General features: G+C 36.1%; 1 protein-coding gene across 7 annotated transcripts in view; it reads right to left on the bottom strand.

The window, feature by feature from the left end:
• ANKS1B (ankyrin repeat and sterile alpha motif domain containing 1B) overlaps positions 1-19,780 on the bottom strand; it is a 441,694-nt gene that overhangs the window by 197,615 nt on the left and 224,299 nt on the right. For all 7 annotated transcript variants that reach the window (XM_037390597.1, XM_037390600.1, XM_037390599.1 and 4 more), the window contains exon 15: positions 2,274-2,380. In XM_037390597.1, coding sequence (XP_037246494.1) covers positions 2,274-2,380 — 107 coding nt within the window. The remainder of the gene's footprint in view (positions 1-2,273; positions 2,381-19,780) is intronic.

Raw genomic sequence — 19,780 nt, 5'->3', positions numbered from 1 at the left:
AAGATTGTAAAAACCAGCCTAATATGTAAACCCCTTTAATAAGTGTAAAGCAGTTCTCTCATATTAAGGAAGACTACCACACATGTAAGTTTGGAGTAATCTGAATTTTTCTCTTAGCATAGCAGGTCTTTCTTCTTTCATAGTCCTATATACTTCCAAGTTTAATTTCCTCTTTAACATTTTGGCTAGAATGGAAAATATTTTTTGAAACAGTCATTTAAATTTTCAGGAGAGAATTCCCTTACATAATGCTGATATGTTAATAATATAAAAATAATTTGGTGTCTTCTGATAATTTTTATCTCCAAGAAAATATGGGAACTATTCAATTTATGCTACAAACAAAACCTGAAGTATGTAGTAGCATGATGAACAGTGTAAAATCAATAAATTATGAATTACTAAATTATTGAAATTATACATTTTTTATTACTAGGCAATTTTCCAGCCTCTTACTTAATAATTGCATTTAAGAGTCAAATTTGCATCCACATTTGCATGCTACCCCAACTAATATAAAGAGTAATTATGTATTTTACCTTCAATATATATTTAAAAACAAACCACTTCAGAAAAGGCTTCAGAAAGGAAAATATTAGCTAACACACAAGCATACAGGCATAACTTAATCTGCCTGATACCTGAAAAGTTTGATTTGCATATTGAATATTAGTATCTCATATATAATGTGTATGTTTACGTAAGTATACGTACAAAAGATGTAGGAAATTAAAATCTGATAGATTTCCCCAGAATGTGTTTCAGGCCCCTTCACAGCCAGGGGATGACTGGAAAGCCCTCCCGGGCAGTTTCTTTGGCTCCTCTGGTGCTCATCTTGTACCTGTGGTAGGTGTGCCCATCTGCATTTGTTATGCCACCTACAGCCTCTTGTGAACAATTTCCTTCTGTAATCTCTTTAAGACTACACAATCACTTACTTATGTAATTAATGCTACAACATATATAAGAATATGCAGTTACATTTCGGGAAACTGTAGCTTGAAACACACTTTTGATTTTTTTACATTGCTGGGCTGACAGCACACCATTGCAGTTTTGTTTTCAAGTAAATTTAAAGGTAAAGATTCAAATGATTTTTACTGATATAAGCAAAAGATCACACGGCAGCCATGTAAAAACAGGAAGAAAACTACACTATTATAATGTGGAAGTGGACGAGGTCTGTGCCTTAAATTCCCAATCAGGTACGCAAAAGCATATAATGATATTGGTAAAATAAACTAAATAGGAAAACCACAACCCATGTGATGATTTTATAGTCATAATAGTCATGCTGTTTCACTTCTGTTTCTAATATGCAGATGTAAGCTATGAAAAGTTAGAACTGTTCCAAGATATACATGGGTACTAAAAATATCTTTTAAAAGAGGTGATTAATAATATTTTAAGCTCTGATACTTTTATCAGAAATGTGGTCAGGATTTTTGCTAGAGGTTCAGGTAATGGGAATACTGAAGCAGGTAGAAAAGTGATTATGTAACAACCTCACAAGTAAGCTCCTCTCTTTACTGTCAATATTCATTTCAATGGAAAGTTTGTGCATGACAGGTCTCTGTTACTTTACACCACATGGTAATACTGTAAACCATGAAGTACATAAAATTTTATTTCATTCATATGTTCCTGATAAATGCTTAGAGTTAAAATATGAAAATGGAATTATTAAAATGAATGCATTACTTTTCCACACAGGCCGTAAGTTTCAACAAGTGAATCCCATAGCCTGATTATCTAAGGTGCAAAATCTTTTAACTGACACATCCAGAATCACTTGCATAGAGAGTACACTTCATTAAATAATTTTCTGTTATCAAAATACCTCTCAATGCAAGAATGACATTGCATGCTATTTAATTATTATTACAATGATGTTAATGTTTAAATAAAAATAATAATGTGATGTATTGCAGGTAGAGTTGTTTACAGCTTTTACATACTGTGAAAATCCTGCAATGGATTAAAAGAACTGTGCATTTTTCTTTTTTTATCTGAAGATTGATGAGAGGGAGAAAGAACCTTAATATTCAGTTTTTCTTTTACTATATTTCTGGCTAGAATATTTTGCAACGTGTACAGTTTGAAAGTTTGTAAAAGGACAGCTTATGTATTAATTTAGCTACACATAGAAGAGTGAAACACTAAACAGATCTTAGTGCAATGCAGAATAGCTCTAAGGTTTTTATGAGTACATGAGACAGACAAAAAAGGCAGCCACAGTGTATATACACAGCTATACACAGAAGCTTTCTTACCATAAATTGCACATTGTCAAATCCATTAGCCAGCAAGTGGTTTTCATACTGAGGTAGCCCAATATTTTCCAACCATTGTCCCACTGTCTGGACAGGGCATCGGGGTCCTGTAGGAGGGTGAAGAGGGAGGCGTTTAAGCAACGAATAACCATCCACTGGATAATAGCGGTAGTCCTGGGCTGAGAGGTGGCATTGCCACATCGTGTTCCTGGGAAAGTTGGTATCAAAGGAGCCCGCCAGCTTGACAGATTAATGTTTTCAGCAAGCAGAAAAGTCAGAAGTAAAACATAGTTTACAGGGCAGTATATAGCATAAGATCTGATCCTAGCTCTACATGTCTTAGTTATTAATCTTTACTACCGACCAGTACGTCATACAGTAGGAAAAAAAAAAAAAAAAAGCATATCAAGCTGTCAGCTAAGCTGTTCTCCGTTATATGTGATTGTTGGAATACTCCACAATGAGCAATGCACTGCCAGCAGCAAGAATTCTTTTTATCAAGTACTCCTACACTCATCAGTATGCAGCTCCATGCTCCTTGCTCCCCCTCGCTCGCTCCCCTTCATTACCCAGCCTAGGCTACACCTCGCATTTTCAATAATAGCCATCAGATAAGGCAGATTTTTTTTTTTGTCTGCAAGCTGTAAGCCTGCTGCTGCTGCTTCCTCCTACACACCCATCCAAGCGTCAATCTTGAATGATGAGAGCAGTCAAAACAAATGCAGAAAATAGCAAGATTCAAAAGCAACCTAGAGCACTTAAATCTGAATAGAATCTTCATACCCGTTACGCTTTACATATCTGTTTGTTGTAGATTTTTATGTTTCACAAGACATTCAGATGTGCAATATATAAACCATAGCCTATGGCATGGTTTACTATGCCTTGCCTTTTCCCCTTTTAATACAAGATAGGTAGTGGTCTGCATCACTGCTTATAGAATAGCAAAACCCTTTAATGAATCGATAATGAATACATTTCACAGTTTCTCTCCTGTAGTACAGCAAAAGACATAAACACACAACAATTTTAGTCAAAGTAATTAGATTATCTGCATGATTTCTTCAACCATAAAATATTAAAAGACACAAGAAAACCTTCATGCCAACATAAAATAATTCAACTTGAAAAGGTCACCATTTCAACTGAATAATTAAAATAATATTTTACTAAATAAAATTTTAAATTTACATCCTTTTCTTACGAAAATGTGAATGATAGCTGGCAGACATATAAGATTTGCATGATTTCTAGTGAGAATGTATATTTATCAACTATAACTGAAAAAAATTAATAAAAGATGAATTTAAAATGAAAGCAAGGTTCATTTTCTGCACAAGAAACCAAATACCTAACATTGTATTTTCCATCAATATTCCATTTTTGAGACAGTTTCTCTGAAGATGGAAATATTTTACACCTTTGTTCTGAGAGGAATGTTTACTAAACTTTTGCTTTTCATAACAGGATCAAAGGACTTGGCAGAAAATGGGTATATTCGGGAAAAAGAATACTGTCCAGTAGAACTTCATTTATTGAACACATTATTTACTTCTTTTTTTTCAATGTGAATCTCAAGAAATGACCATTTCTAAGGAGGATTTTAATTCTAGGCATAAGGAAATTATAAATATGTCAAGGGCATAATTTGGAATTGATGATACCATGGCAGAAAACTGTCTCATAGAAATCCAAACCTACAGTCTGACCGACACATTATAATACAAAGTCTCTGCAAATGACACATTGAGGATCCCTGAGCAGTCGCCGAAAAGGCTCTAAACTTAGCTGGATGATTAAAATTAACAATATTGTAAGAGTTTCAACTCCAACCTGACTAGTCCTTGGACTAAAACTAAATCCTTCACTCTAATACTGCTGCTTGGATCTGTGGAACATCTCATGTAAACTGAAGTTCATAATGATTTTGTAGAATAATTTTACTTGAGCCATAGAAGATCTTTCATGATGTTGGCAAGTTGCCTAAGGCAGGTCTTTTATGAGATCTTACATTACTCCAGGTCTTCTTACTGATTTGATACATTACTAATGGAGTATGAAAGGTTCATTAGGTTTCTAATAAAAGTACTGAAGTCTTATCAGGTGCTGGTAAATCTGTAATTACTGAAGAAATGTTTAGGAATTTTCTCAAGTATTTAATAACAATACCATGTGAATATATGCAATATAGAACACATATTTGTCATGAGTACAGCGTGCACAAATAGTTAAATGTACTTCAAATGGATTAATGGGCAATTAATTTTTCCTCAGCGAAAGTAGATATACCAAATTGGTAGGAATCTAGGTCTCATGATAATAATTCATTTGTTCACACCTGTCTGTAAATCCTCCCCATTTTGCAGAGTGTTTTCTACTGTGAATCACTATCTTTGTACATAGATGGAGCATAACCCCTTCAGGGTTGTGCCCAGTCAGTAGCAAGACTGTAAGGTAGGCTGTTTAGCTGAAATATAGTAGACTTTTCGTGGGTAAGCAAATTTGAAAGGTTAGGCAAGCACTTCTGAGAACAAATTGAGAACAAAATTATCTTAAACAAGATGAGAATTAAATCCTTGCTGAATTTTTCTTAGTTGACTGAAAAATCATGAATTTTTCTTTGAAAAGGATTCCTGACTTCTTCCCCTTTCCCCCACAAGCAGAAAAAATGGTATCAGAAGAAGACCTGCCGAAGCATAATCCCAGTTTCTGAAAGGTTTATGCATGTTTGGCTCCTGTATCTCCCATACATGCATAGACACAAATGTCTCTCCATCTTGTGACCCCACCAACAAAAAAGTCCACAATAAGGCACAGCCAATAATCAATATACCACTTTCATGGTCAAACTGCTTTTTCCTTACCTTACTATAAAAAGCATGGGTTATGCTGCCAGTGATAAGAAGTGCTTGGCTCAATGCCTAGCAACAGTGTAGGCAAATTATGTTTTTGAGTGGCTCCCCAGACACATTTCCTCATGTAGCTGTTGGTGCTATGTCTAACTATCTCCATGGCCTCAGCACTGGATGATTATAGCACTGCAGGTCCTACTGCACACTCTGCTCCAACTCTGTCCTCTGCCAGTGTAACTGCATGTCTGAACCCATCAACAAAACATACGGTTGCTCAGCAAGGGGAAAGAAAATAAGGAGAAACACAGTCAGCTTGCTGCCTTGTCCTCATCCCTATCATCTCATTGCTAAATTATCCTGTTATCTGCAAGACTTCTTTTCCCTCCTCCTTCCACCAAAGGCAGTAGGGAAGGCAAAGGAAGGCCCAGAGCAGAGCCAGGAATGCAGGGATTAGGGGCAAGTCTTTCCTTATGGGAACTTGCAGCTCTTTAGATTTCCTTGTTCTTTGCCAGTCTAGGACTCTTACCTTAGGGGGGCTTCTAGGACAGTTTTTCTGAGCCAGTGCAAGTGGAACCTGGAGGAGGTGCTATTGCTTTGAGACTAGAAGGCTATCTCTTCATTTTGCTAGCCTGTGATTCAGTGCCGGCCCCAGCAGCGTGCTGCTGCAGGCAATGCCTACTTTGCCTATGCCTAAAGCGAGTCCTGATAAAGAAAAATGTCATGCAGCCTGTATGAGATGGTCTCACCTGCCACACAGTCACATCCTACTGTGCTTTCCTATGATTTCAAAGAACATATATCCCATGATAATTCTTCTGTGATACCACAATCAAAAAAGATGTACCTATTCCTGTATGGGAAACTGACACATAAGTCTCTTTCAGAGATGGCAATACTTGGTTTTCTCTTCTCCAAGGCAATAGAAGAAGCACAGTGAAATAATGTCTGCAAAAAGATGCCATCTGGTATGCTATACAATAATTTCTACAAGACTTCTCGTTCCCAATGAGAATCAGAATATCTTTATTGTGGCGTTTGGAATTGACTGAATCTGCGATACCAGAGAGCATACAATTTCAAACATGCTGTAAGACAAATTTGCTCTAAATGCAATGGAATTTAAGGTCTCTATTTTATTGTCTCTACTATTAACAATGTGAATTTTTCTTTCTTGATTTTTCTTTATTTTTTGAGTGAGGAAAAGAAAGAAATGCAGTGATTATTTGTAGAGGAGGTACTTTCCCAGTTATCATGAATAGATTATTATAAACCATTTTTTTAGGTGAACATGACTAAACACATCTGGTGTTACGCAATCAAACCCTGGATAATTTTAGTAGCTATTGACCAAGAAATTTCTGAGTGGAGACTAAACCACAATAGGAAAGGATGAACCTTTTAAGTAAATTGGCAGCCAGTTTAGCAGAGCTGGAGAAGAAATTGATGCTAGAGCAAGTACTGTAAACACTTTTTTTTTTTTTAATTAAAGCTTTCAACTTTGTCCAACACTAAATGGGATATAATTTTCCTCTTTGTATTTATGATTTCAGCTGGGTAAAAAAGTTATCTCTTGACATTATGACAGAACTTGTGCTACAGCAGCAGAGTTACTGTGACTGTGTGTTCCAGTGAATAAACTAATCTAACGACATGTATTCCTGGAGAGGAGATAAGAATAGCTAGGAACAAGATGTTGTATGAGAAAAACTATGCCTAACATCCAGCAGACCAAAATAATTAAAGAAAGTTTATTAAGGGAGAAGTATACCAGGTTCCAAGAAGTGTGTGGAAGGTTCTGCTTTATCTTACGCATTTCAGTTATATTATTAGGCTACTCAAAATGCTTAGTTTTTAAATGATCTTTTTCATAAAACTCTAAAAAACTTATGACATATAAAATCTGTAACTTCTGTCAGCAGCCTAGCTCTTTCAATGATGATGCCATTTTGGATGATCATGTTTGGTGATGCTGAATATTTTCCTGAAAGTACTTTTAGAGACATTTTTCATGGCATATACAGAAATAAAACAAAATCAATAGAAACAGCTTGAATTTAAATAACACTATCTAGTATCTGTAATCTAAAGGTTGCATTCCATTGCTTACCTGTGGCTCAGAATGCACAAAAATAATTTTCAGACCACAGCTAATGCAAGGTAATGGAACAACCTTCATTGACTAGGAAAATCATCTTCGCAGTTCTTTTCTGATTTTTATACCAATATTTATTACAACTCTACCACTATGGAAGTACAATAACAGTATCTATAATGACTACAAAGTCAGCAAAGACAATTCATTTTATTTGACAGATGATTTGTCAACAGCGAACTGTACCTTGTGAACCCCATTGGCCTCTGAGTTTGTGTTTCTGACTGTTGATGTATTATTTACCCAGGAACAGCTCAGTCAATGTATTCCACTCCACCATGAAACATACATTTATTACAGACCCTTCAAAGTTAGGATATTTTTCATGTTCAGATGATTACTTTGGCAACTTTGATTTAGTCTTCTTCAGAAACCATCCTGTTCAGTGAATGAGGGACAGATCTTACTGGGAAATTAAAAGATCTGTTTTCTAGAGCACAGCCACTGGACCAGGACTCGGGGCACCTTGCTCTATTCAAGACTGTCATTGCTACGATGCTGAGCAATATATATATGCCATTTTTTCAGGAATCATTTTGACATCCAATGGGTAAATGTGTACATCCTTATTGTGGCTTCAATGAAAGTTAACATTTCTGAAAAAAGGAGTTAGTTTTCTAGAGCCATTTCTCTGCTTGCCTCAGGAACTTTTACAGGATAATAGTAACACTACACTCACCACCTATGAGTAATCATTTTCACTGTTTTCATCTAGCAAGAAAAAATTAAACTTCAAAATTTACATGACACCATGACCAATAAAATATTTCATTTAATTCAGCAAAGATTTTAGACTACTGTTAAAACTAGTATACGAAGCGTGTATATATATAAATGTATACTACATAGTCTTGCTAAAAATACTACGCAAGCTGAACCCTTTATGCTATAATTCCTGGCACCACAAAAACAAATTTACATAATTTTATATTTGAACAAATCTTTGTACAGCTTTGTGCTAAGCAACACCGGACTAGCAAACAAGCAGAACTGGGTAACAGCGAAATATTTGAAGAAACTGGTCTAGAAAAAGGTTTGAAAGAACACTCACTGCACAGAGGTATCTCAAGAAGCTAAATACAGCTGTTAAATGGTAACTGTAATTTTTTAGATTTGGTAACTGCTGCAAGGTCCTGTGGAGAGCTGTGAAGACAAGACACCTGTGCTAACACTGCAGTAAACTATCACATCTTTGAAGTTACAAATCTTGAAAGTATACATGTTGGAAGGTTAAGGATTTCTCCTGGGGTTATTTTACAAATCAGATTCAACCTGAGACAGTGTGGCAATTTGTCTTCTTTTTTCTTCTGCCTAGTTGGGCTCAGAGGCTCCCTTGCCCCCAGTGAACCAGATTTTAGACTGAACTCCTCCTTTGAACGGCTGATCAGGTGAATTCCTTTCTCTCCTTCCTCTTCTCTCTAGCTTCGTTTTATAATTCCTGTTCTCTACTCCCTATTTATCTCACTTCTACTTATTCTTCTTGTAAGTTCTGATCATTTCCTCTTTTGTCATCCTTTATCTGCAGCTACAAAAATCTGTTGTTTTGTTTCACATCTGCCTTTTCCCTTTTCCTTATTTTTTCCTCTCACTTCCCCTGTCAAGCCTTTTAAAACAGGTAAAAAATGTTAATTTTAAAATTAAATTACTCATATGAAACTGAATTACCCCCCTGAGATTTGCCTAGATTTGAGACTAGGTTGGATTTAGGCATTTGAGATAATCCTAACTACTTCAACATTTTTATAGATTAGATACAGGACAGTACCTGCTACCTGCATTAGCTCTTCAGTGTTAGCCAGCAGCTAATTGTAAAGATGATACTCTGAATCTGCACTGGGAAAAGTATGTTTAAATGGGAGCAAAGATAACTTGAAGCTCTTTACTGTAAAATAACACTGAACTACCCCTCACCTATTTCTTTCCTAGAACACTCAAACTCTCAGAAAACAGTAATACAGTATATAAATATAGATAATAAAAATCAGACACAATTTACCACGTTTAACTGATATGATCAGACAAAAGTATAATAAAGGATAAAAACCAGAGGTGTCAGGGCTCTGAGGGCACCAGTGGGCCTTGCTGTCCATGCCCAGCACCTCCCAAGGCCTCCCTCACCCTGCCCATGACCCCATTTCAGCTCAGCCTGGGGCCATCAGTCCCTGCCCCAGCAATGCCCCAGCAGTGCCAGTCCCCAGCCCTGCCTCTGGCCCTAACTACTGGACGGATGCTGGATCTACCCTGTTTGTCTCCTGGATGGACCCCTCAGACATACATAGCGGCTTTTTTCCCAGCCCTATCTTCAGCCCTGCCTAGACTACAAACCCATGTTACAGCTTTGTCTCTATTCCTATCTCTGACCCAATCTCCTTTTGCTCCTGGTTGGCTCCCTCAATGGACCCTGGATATGAGTCGTCTCTCAGGGGCCTGTCTGAAGCAGTCAATGGAGCATGTTACCAGTACCTGGCTCTGCCCACTGGGTGTAGATCCATGGGACTGCACCTTGTAGGTGAAGGCACGGCTCACTGCCATTAGGGAACAGCCAGCTCTCTGCTCCCTGACAAAAAAGTCAGGTTCTCAATAGGAACTTGCTTTATTACATAAAAACTCTATAAACACCTCCTGTAATACTCATTCCCTGCTAACACAGGCTCTGCAGCACCAAAAGAAAACTGCGGCATCTTTCAATGAATAATAAAGATGTAACTTGAGTGGGTGGCATGCTGGCACAGCTCTGGCAACTCGCTGGACTGTTTGCATATGGATATGGTTATATAAACCCTGTTCATCCTGTCTGTGAGCTCCCTCATGTCGACTGCTCAACCCTCATTCTCCCACCTCTGGAGCTTGAGCTCTGAACCGGCCTCCCCTACCCACAGACAGAGCCTAGGATCCTGTTTCAGGAACCCGCATTGATGCCTACAGAGAGTGCAAACACCTTTCATGGTGTTGCCCTGAATGGCTTTTTATTTTAGAAATCAGAATGATAGAAATGCAACTTTCCAGTCAAGTTTAATAAACTGTAATCCAGGAACCATTCCTTCCATCGTTCCTTTGTCACGGCTGATTGATTTCAACAAGAGCTCAACTGGTCCTACAGGTACAGGTTAGCTGAAAATGTACTTGTCAGACTGGTTTCATTAATGTTTTTTAACGTGTTAATGATTATTTCCTATACTACAAAAAAGCTCAAAACTAGAGCTGGTTTAACAAACCCAACACCTACAGTTACTTTGTTAAATTCTGGTCTAGAGCTGCTTAGCTACGTTCCTTGCTATTCACTGTTTAAAAACTCCCATTAACATGGATTTTTGGTTGCATAAATTTGAAAAGAATGGCTGGTCTATATATGAATCTCATATTCATATGCAAATAAGGTGATTTGTGTACTGACAAGATAATTTATTCTTTGGAATTATGCTCTATAAAGCATTTCAAATAGGCTACCAGAAATCAGAAGTAGCACTAAGTAACTGAGACAGTCCACCACATCCCATAAATAGAAAAACAGTCAAATTGCAGAGTTCATAAAAAAAAATATTTATCTATTTAGGTACCAGAACAATTCACAATGTTACACTAAATGCTATTATTAGCATTTAATGGAAATTCATGTTAGCAATTGATAATTTAACCTCAGTCATCTCAGATTTGTAATAGCGCTATAATATAAAATAAAGAGCTAAAGGCAGCAGTGGATAAAAGTAGAAAAATTTTGGGAAGTTACTGGTATCATGGGTTATGAAGTAGGTGTGGTAAGTAGTCAATAGTAAATATTTTTGAAGGATTTGCAGGCATTCAAATACAATATCTTATTCAATACAGGGCAATGAAATAAGAAAACACTGATTCTAGTGTTATGATCATGAACTCAGGTTAACAGTCTGAGTTAGAAAGCAAATGAATACACTTCAGTTAGTTCAATATTCAAAATTACTTCATTTTCTGTAGGTGGAACTAAAACTAGAAACAACTCTGTGTGCTGTAAATTCTATTAACAAGCCAAAGATTTTTAACTAGCATGTGATTTTCTTGTGATTACTAGAAATGTGAGCTTCCAAGGATTCATATCTATTTAAGTCTGAAGACTACTAGTTTAAGGAGGAAACATTAGTGAATCAGCCAAACTTTCAAGAAACCATTATTAATTCACTTTTAGTAGACTTAGATCTCTACATAATTTATGAAAGATAAATTTCATCATAGTCTCACTTGCTAACCCTAACACATTTGTAAGAGTAGTACCTATATCATCTTATTCAAAACCACTAGAGATATTGAACAAAGTGTTAGAGATTTGCCCTTAGTAATCACATTATGGTTTTCATATAGTCTATTTTAGAATTCAGGAACTCTCTGCTCTCTTTAAAGTATTTCCTGGCTACTGGTTGTGAAAGCCTCATCTTTCATCGTATACTTTTAAATCTAGTGAGGTGCTAATTCCTATTCTGCATACATTTTAACCTGGCACTGAACTTGATTTTGCTTTAAGGAATAAATGCTGTTCTATTTAGTGACATCAATTGAAGAAAATATTAATATACATGGATATAAATGATTTCAAAGTTGTAAGGTTCAGATTAAGCTGCAAGGAAGAAGCTGAACCTAAGCAAGTGACTTCTAAAACTTTGAAGTAATAATCACTCTTTTCGTGGCATTTATCATGGTTTGAAAAAATATCTCTTAACCTCTGAAATTACAGTTGGATTATTATGAAAGCATTATAGAATGAGGGCACAATTAGGCTGTCACTTTTTAGGCACATCAACAAACACCCTGGCATTAACTTTGTGAAATACAGCCAAACTGTCCTTGTAGAGATGACAGATTAGTACTCCCCCTGGACTGTTGTGGTTCAGTGGAGAAACAGGCAAGACCTCATTCCTACTGGGAGTAACTTTGAAAAATGTTTTAATCCTTTTTTTTTTTTTTCAAGTTCTGTAGACTGCAGTCTACCTCTGTCGATCCTTTTATCTCCTATCTAGATGGACACAGCTCAACAATGTTCAACCCCATGGTGCAAAAAGATACAGTATGAATAGCTCTGTGACTTCAGGGATAGACCTGACAGAGGAGAGAATTGATCAGGAAGAGTAGAATGTAGCATTAATATTATCATCTTCAGAACTGTTTTCAAATCCACTTAAAGAGTTAGGGAGTCATTTACTACCAATAGAATCCAGGAAGTAATTTGAGTAATACTATTTTTAAGCAACTTTCACAACCAATGAATTTGAGTTCTGACCTGGTTTTGTTTGTATCGGTGCACTCTTGTAAGGCTAGGTCATAGACAGGTATATCCAAACTTAAAATGTAAGAATAACTTTTATTCACTGAATTTGATTTTCTGTACTGTAATGCATATGGTTCTTCTTAGCATTGTCCCCAAACATGCTTAAACATCATATACTTAACTCTCCATTTTACTATTATTTGTCAATATTTCTGAGCTTCATGCTCTTGGAAGTCAATGAAAATTTGATTTTCTAAGTTTTGCATTCTGTGTATTCATACCATTCTGCAGTCTGTCTCAAAACAAATATTACGTATGTAAGTATGGTACAGGTCTTTCTCGTGCCATATGTACTTATTAACATGCATGCCTTCTTTATAACTCAATAGCTCTCACTCCTTAAAAGGGTAATTATTTAATGTGAGAATTTTTTACAAATACTGAAACAAGGCTCTAGGAACAGTGTTAAGTACAATATTGCAATTTTCATAGACTTGAGTAGTATATTCAAACTGCACATAAATTGTTCATGTATGTGGTCATATAGACCGCTATTCTAACCATACTTGACAGCAGAATGTAATGATCGGATATTAGGTTAATAACAAAATGAAAGAAGAGATGGTTGGGATTTAGTATGCATACTCCTCTTTCTGAGATTAACTCTTTCTCCAAAGTAAAAAAAAAAAAAAAAAAAGTATCTTTAGGTATGACAAATATTTTACTATATGCTTTCCAAGGAAGAATACAAATTTTGTATTAATTCTGTGAGAAAACATATGGTTTGGTTACTCAGAAATAACAGTACAACTAACCAGACTGACAAGTTTTAAAATTTTTCCAAAAGAAAAAATACCAGTACCAGAATTGGGTCTGAATCTCCTATGCTATTTCACTAAAATGTTATTATCTGATGTGGGGAAATACCTCTGAAAAGTCTCAGTATATTAAGTCAGTCAAAATTACATATTAATCCTCCAATAATCAAAATTACATGTTAATCCTCCAATTAAAAGAGAGTTTATATAAGATTTCTTTGCTCAAGCAGTCCTATTGCAGAGTATCTGAATTTAGCATGACAAGATCTGACGGTCACAAGTAGACTACAAAAAATTGACAAGAATTAGGCTATACATTTACTCACTGATGGATGTCAATATTTATGATATTATAGCTCCATTTTCTTAAGTCCCTCTGTTTGCTGTCAATCTTCACTATTCCTTCTAGAAAACGTATGCCAGAAATAATTTATTCAAGTCTGTGGGTATAATGATGGAATTACTTTGCAAACAGTTTTGGAAAAAGAAGCCTAACACTGAACACAAAACGCATGGACAGAGATAAAAGGTATGTGTCAACAGGTACTTACAAAGAGAGTGGAAATGTAAAAAGAAAATGCATCAGAGTTATAGACTACATGGGTAGATATGGTCTGATGACTTACATTTTTACTGTATTTTCAGTTTAGTCTGTGTCTTCATTTGTTTTTGTTTCAAACACAGCTCTGATTAAGTGGTGTATGAAGAGCATATAGCTGTATATTACATTTATGATGCTACAGGGTAAAATTGCCAATATAATAGGAATACAAAAATAACTGCAAATAAAATACATGCTTGCAGCTTTTTTCATCCAACTCCCATTGTGTTTATTATAAAACATAGCTAAAATCTTGCAGTTTGCCTATTCTTCTGTAAGTTTTGTTTTGGGATTCAATGAATCATTAAAATAGACACATCTTTATCTCTTGTTTAGCTTTGTACAATACAGAAGTCAACACAACATTAATCCAATTACTTGTGATTTTTTTCTGTAGAATTCATATGATCTTTGGGGTAAGTTCAGTGGCATGCAATGTGTTATGACTATCATGTTCTCAGTATATAAATGCCCAAAATACTTCCATGTATTTTACAGGCATATGGTTTCTGTTCTCCACTACTTTTTAATCTAGGCAATTACATACATTGAAATTACCATTGAAATAATTTGAAATGCAGAGATCTCTATAAGAAATATGAAGATTGGTAGGAATAACGCATTAAAAGAAATGCATGTGTGAAAGCACCAGAAGAAACAGTGCTATGAGGGGTTAAAGGTACGGTCTGTATTGATAACCAAGAACACAGCTGACAGTGGTAAAACACTAAGGAATGTGTTTCTATCAAGACAAGAAGGGGTGTGCTCTAATAAAAGGACAGGACAGATGATTTATCAGCAGAAGACCCTACACAACACAGGGCAGCAACAAAATTACAGTACATTGCATTAGGCATTCATCTTCCTGTTACTCCAGAAGGAAGACAGACTCTAGCCCTAAAATATCCAAGATAAGGATGCAAAACCAATGAGCACTACTGAAGTAAATAAATTTTTGGATCAAAAAGACCATACCATAGCAACTGTTGACTCCTAAACATCTATCAAAAAACCTAGTTCACTACTGCTAATCAAAAGGAATCCAACAGATACAATGAGAATGCAATCCTCAGCCTTCCATGTCACACACAAGTGACCACGGACAGAAAACTTGGCCATACATGCATACATATCTTGTGCTTTTGGGTACTGAGTGTGAGTGACATTCGTATGAGAACATGAATAGCTCAAAAGAGTTTTGCCTGAAGCAAGAATCACCTTTGCCTTTCACAACGTCTCATATTGACTTCAATTACACAAATATCCCCCAGCAGTTCTGCCATTGCAACTTAAAACTTCCATGTTGACTTTTCAGTTGCTAATAAGATGCAAGGAAGTGCAGAATCAAACCCAAATGTGTGGCTCTATTCCCTACAGTGCTGTCCTACAATTGACAGTGAAGATTTCATAGACTTACAGTTGAAAAATTTCAAACTGCATATGCATTTCCTATTGAGGAGGCATCAAACAGCACTGGGAGCAGATACCAGCTGCTAGAACTGTCTCCTCTCATCGGGTCCGTCTTCCATCAGCAACAGATTCAGGTTCCCTCTGCCTTTTCTTTTTTTCCCCCTCTTTATGAAGCTACAGATATCTTGGTCTTTTTGCACAGCTTCAATGGGAAGGTGGGATTTGGGAGGAAAGTGATACTTATTTTACAGTCTGATCGTTGTGGTTGGCTATTGCAAAATTAGAGTTGTGCGTTCAAAACTGTAAGCCTGAGGTCTCCCACTTTGTAAGAGGCTGCACGGCTCATTTTATTAAAATCTATGAATCAAATCCACTTCGATAAAGTGCTTAGTTTAACCACAAGGAGATTTAAAAAAGGGAAGTAACTGCTGCAAAACAGACACTAAATCACAATTAAAGTATATACTTTGAAGTGTATAACTTACCACTGTGAAAACTGCCTTATGGCAACATGCCTACACATATCTAATTAAAATTCTGCCTTAATTAAATACTTATATTTTATCTGTTTTCTGCCCTTGAGGGAGGGAGGATATTAACAGCTTTAGAGGAAAACCACTTTGCCAAAACTGCAACCATATGGCAGCAAAAAGAAAAGGGCCAGCCTAAGAAGGCTTCATTTGTTAAAAGAAAGTTTGACTTCTGAGTGAAAATATAGGCAGAACCATAGGGAAGAGGAAGGCTTCATGTCTGAGTAGTGGCAGTGGAACAGATGGAAGAGAGAGGAAACTGAGCATGTAGCTTCTGGCAGTCAAAGGTCTACACAATTTCAATTACATTACAGCTGTACAGGGCACACTGTTAACTCTTACTCCCTGCATGTAGCTATGGGCTGTGGCCCCACCTCATTCCATCTTTTCCTAGTCTGCTGAACTTAATGTCTATTTTACTTTCCCAACCTTTGTGCTCAAACTCATGTGCCCTCACAAATCTGAAGAGAAAAATTTCTTGCAATTTACCCCGTACTGTGAAGGAGTCCTTGATAACAACAGCCTCAGTCATATCAGTAAACTAGGCAAAATAAAATAACTTTTGTATGATGACTGCCTACAGCTTTCAGACCGATATAAAAGCTCAGAGAAAGTACATTACAAAATGTATTCTAATCCAGTGCTCCATTACCTAGTGTCAGTCCCTGGCCTTAAATGTGTAATACGTGACACAGAAACATGCATATGTAGTGGGCACACACAGAAGCAATAACGTCTTGTTTGTGGAAACACTTGACATACAGTGGAGTTGTAGGGTTTATTCTGAATACAGAACAACCCACCGCAGTTCTGCTACTTTCAGATGAGATAAGGCTCATGCTGAGTTGATTCAGGCATAGCTGTCAGTGTTCCAGAGTCCTTCTGGTTCCAAAGTAGCTCTAGAAAAGCCAACACATAGATGTCTCTGAAGTTGTAGACATAGTACATACTGTCAAAGCACATATTTCAGAAGATTTGCTAGCTTCCTTGAAAGTGTGTTTTGGGTTTTTTTTACACAGTATAATTCTTTTGCATATACCTCTTCCAATAACAAGCAGCATTAATCTCTGAAAGGCACTCACTCAGGTAGCTTCATTGAGCAAAGTCTGGAGCCTTCATAGTGATATTTAGACATTGATGCTGAATGTGATGCTAAGATTATCTCAGGCACAGGGAAAGACACTGTTCTCACAAAAGGGCAACAGACAAACTTTTTAAAATCCAAACTTGATAGATGCAATAAGAAATTTGCTTATTTCAGCTGCAAGAAAAATGCTTGCCAGTATATTATGTTCCAAGCCAAAACCGTAGATCAAGAAACTAAAAATAATTCAGTAAACTGTACCCTGTAGGCCTCTAGGTGGAACAATGAGGGTATTTGAGGACAGGTACATGCTCAGCTCAGCTGACCAAAGAAATATCAACTTGTATGCACACAGCAACTCGATAGTGCATTATGGAAAGCATTCAAAAAAGAATTCATGATTAGCACAATTAAAAAACTGTAAATCACCCTCCATGTGGTAGAACATATTTGAAAAGTGGTTCTTTCAAATGTCCAGCACGTTATTTTGATATAGAATGACCTTCAACAATTATTTTCCTTGTCATTATTCTGATTTCTCTGACTTGAAACAATTCTTGCTTTAATCATGATGATGATATGATACCCATTACTCATGTTTAAAAAAATCTCTCAAGTAGATTATTTTTCTTATTATTCTTTTTCAAAAGACTTGCAAATATAAGTGAACTCTGAATCACACACCTCAGAACAGCTGCTGGGCTCCAACTAACACACAAATACTGCTATGCATGCCTTGAAAGACATTTTTATTTTAGAATTGTTTATAATTAGGCAAAGAATATATGAAATTGAAGTATTTCTTCTTTTTACTTGACTACTCTATCTTGTAGACAGGTTGACTTAAATCATGTTACTTCAGTAGTCACAGAATCATTACAAAACAGACTCAAAGTGAATTAAACCAGTGACCTAATCCATTCAACTGACCCAAGCCAAGGTCACTTATATACTGACCATTAGTTTTTTCATTCTGGAAAATAGCCAGGATTCTTTAAGACACCGCTGAATGTAATGGGTTTATAATGTCCCTAGTAATCTGTTTGGATACTTCACTATATTGCCTTTATAATTTTGTCCTGGGGAGAAGGGGGTGAGATTCACTTCAGCTAGTTTTAGACAGCTACATCTGAGAAGGTCCTCTAGGCCCTCATTATCCATACTTCTAGTCCCATTTGCCATGCTTCAGACATTTAGAGATGATAAACAAGAGCTAAGAAGTGCCTGCATATCTAACTCATTATTAGTGGTTCAATGCAGTCTACACTGCAGAAGTCTGAATTTAGACGTTAAGAATAAGATTCATGTCTGACCTACCATTATTTTCACCAAGCCCATGTTTCCTTAATCTGCTTACAAGCAAAACACATGAGACAATGTCAAAACCTTAACTGAAGTCCAAATATGGGGCATCTCGTGCTCTTTCCTTACCTACAAAATCCGGTATCTGCTCCTAGCAGAGAATTAGATTGCTTTAATAGGTTTGCTTTTGGCAAATCCATGTTGTCTCTTATTTCTTTGCTATTTTCTAGCTACTTTTAGTAATTTCTCTGTTCAGTGACTTTTCTATGAATTGAAAATAATTCCCCACATTCTCCTTCCCCTTTTAAAGATAAGTTCTACATCATTCTCTTTTAGTCTGTTGATACCTCATCCATTCTCCAAGAATTCTCACAGAGACTTACTACCAGGTCAAAGTTTTTCAGACAGTTATGTAACACAAAATACATTTCATTAAATCAATTTTAAGATACCTAACCTATATAACCTGTTCTTTCCTTATACACAATTGAGTTTCTAGCCCTAGAATTAGCTGTACATGCCATATGCTCACCGATGACCTTTTCAGTAAATGTGTGATTAACAGTCATTGTACATTTTTGCCTTCTCTGCACCTACTATGGGCAGCTTTTCCTTTCCTGCATAACCTCGCTAGGTACCAAAGATTTCTTTGTTCTTCTTCTACCTATTAATGTACAAATATAGTTATGTTATGTTAAATCTTAATTTCTTTTGCTAGTTGCATGTCACTGAGTGTTTCAGCACTTCTGACTTGTCTTTACATGTGTGTTATTCTACCATGCTTATTAAAGAGAGAAATTTCAAATTTCCCTCTTTATGTCTGAAGGTGAAAGAAAAAAAATGAAAATTTAGCTAAGCTGCTCTTTTACACTTCCTTTTCTTCACATTGATGAAGCTTGTACTATAGTCTTTAGTAGTTTTCTGTTGAAGAATGCACAGATTTCTCTTTAACTTGCACTGTAGAGATTTTTTAAAATAAATTATCCGAATTTATTGACATCTACCTTCTTCAGAATTTTCTTCACTTGCAAGTCTGTCAATATAATTTCTTTTCCATCAAATACCGTAGTAATGAAAATCTCCAATTACAATAAAGTCCAAAGGCTTTGGAGACCTATCAAGAACAACCATGTCCTTTTCTGCTTTCCTGGATACCAACAGATATTTAACAGCACTAACTAATCCTACTCTTGAGATCTCAAAGCAACCATTATATTTTTTGAAATAAAGCCAATGTTTCCCCTCTTCTTCTTACTAAAGAAGTTATATCCTCTACATGACGGGATTACCAGTGTAATATATATGATAAATTCTCTACAGTGCCAATTTTGCCATAATCTTCAATTAATTCTTGTCTATTCCTGATTAATACTTCTGTTAATTCTTCTCTGTTCCTCTTTCATCTACCATTAGCATACAGATAGCTAAGACATCTGGTGAACTGACCCATGACTCTTTGTCTAGTCACTTCTTTAATATTGTTTTAAACAATCCTGTCTTTCTCGGGCGTTAGACCTATGTCCAA

The sequence above is a fragment of the Falco rusticolus genome, chromosome 5 (genome assembly GCF_015220075.1).
Source record: "Falco rusticolus isolate bFalRus1 chromosome 5, bFalRus1.pri, whole genome shotgun sequence".
Taxonomy (NCBI): Eukaryota; Metazoa; Chordata; class Aves; order Falconiformes; family Falconidae; genus Falco; species Falco rusticolus.
This window is presented reverse-complemented; position numbering and strand designations above follow the sequence as displayed.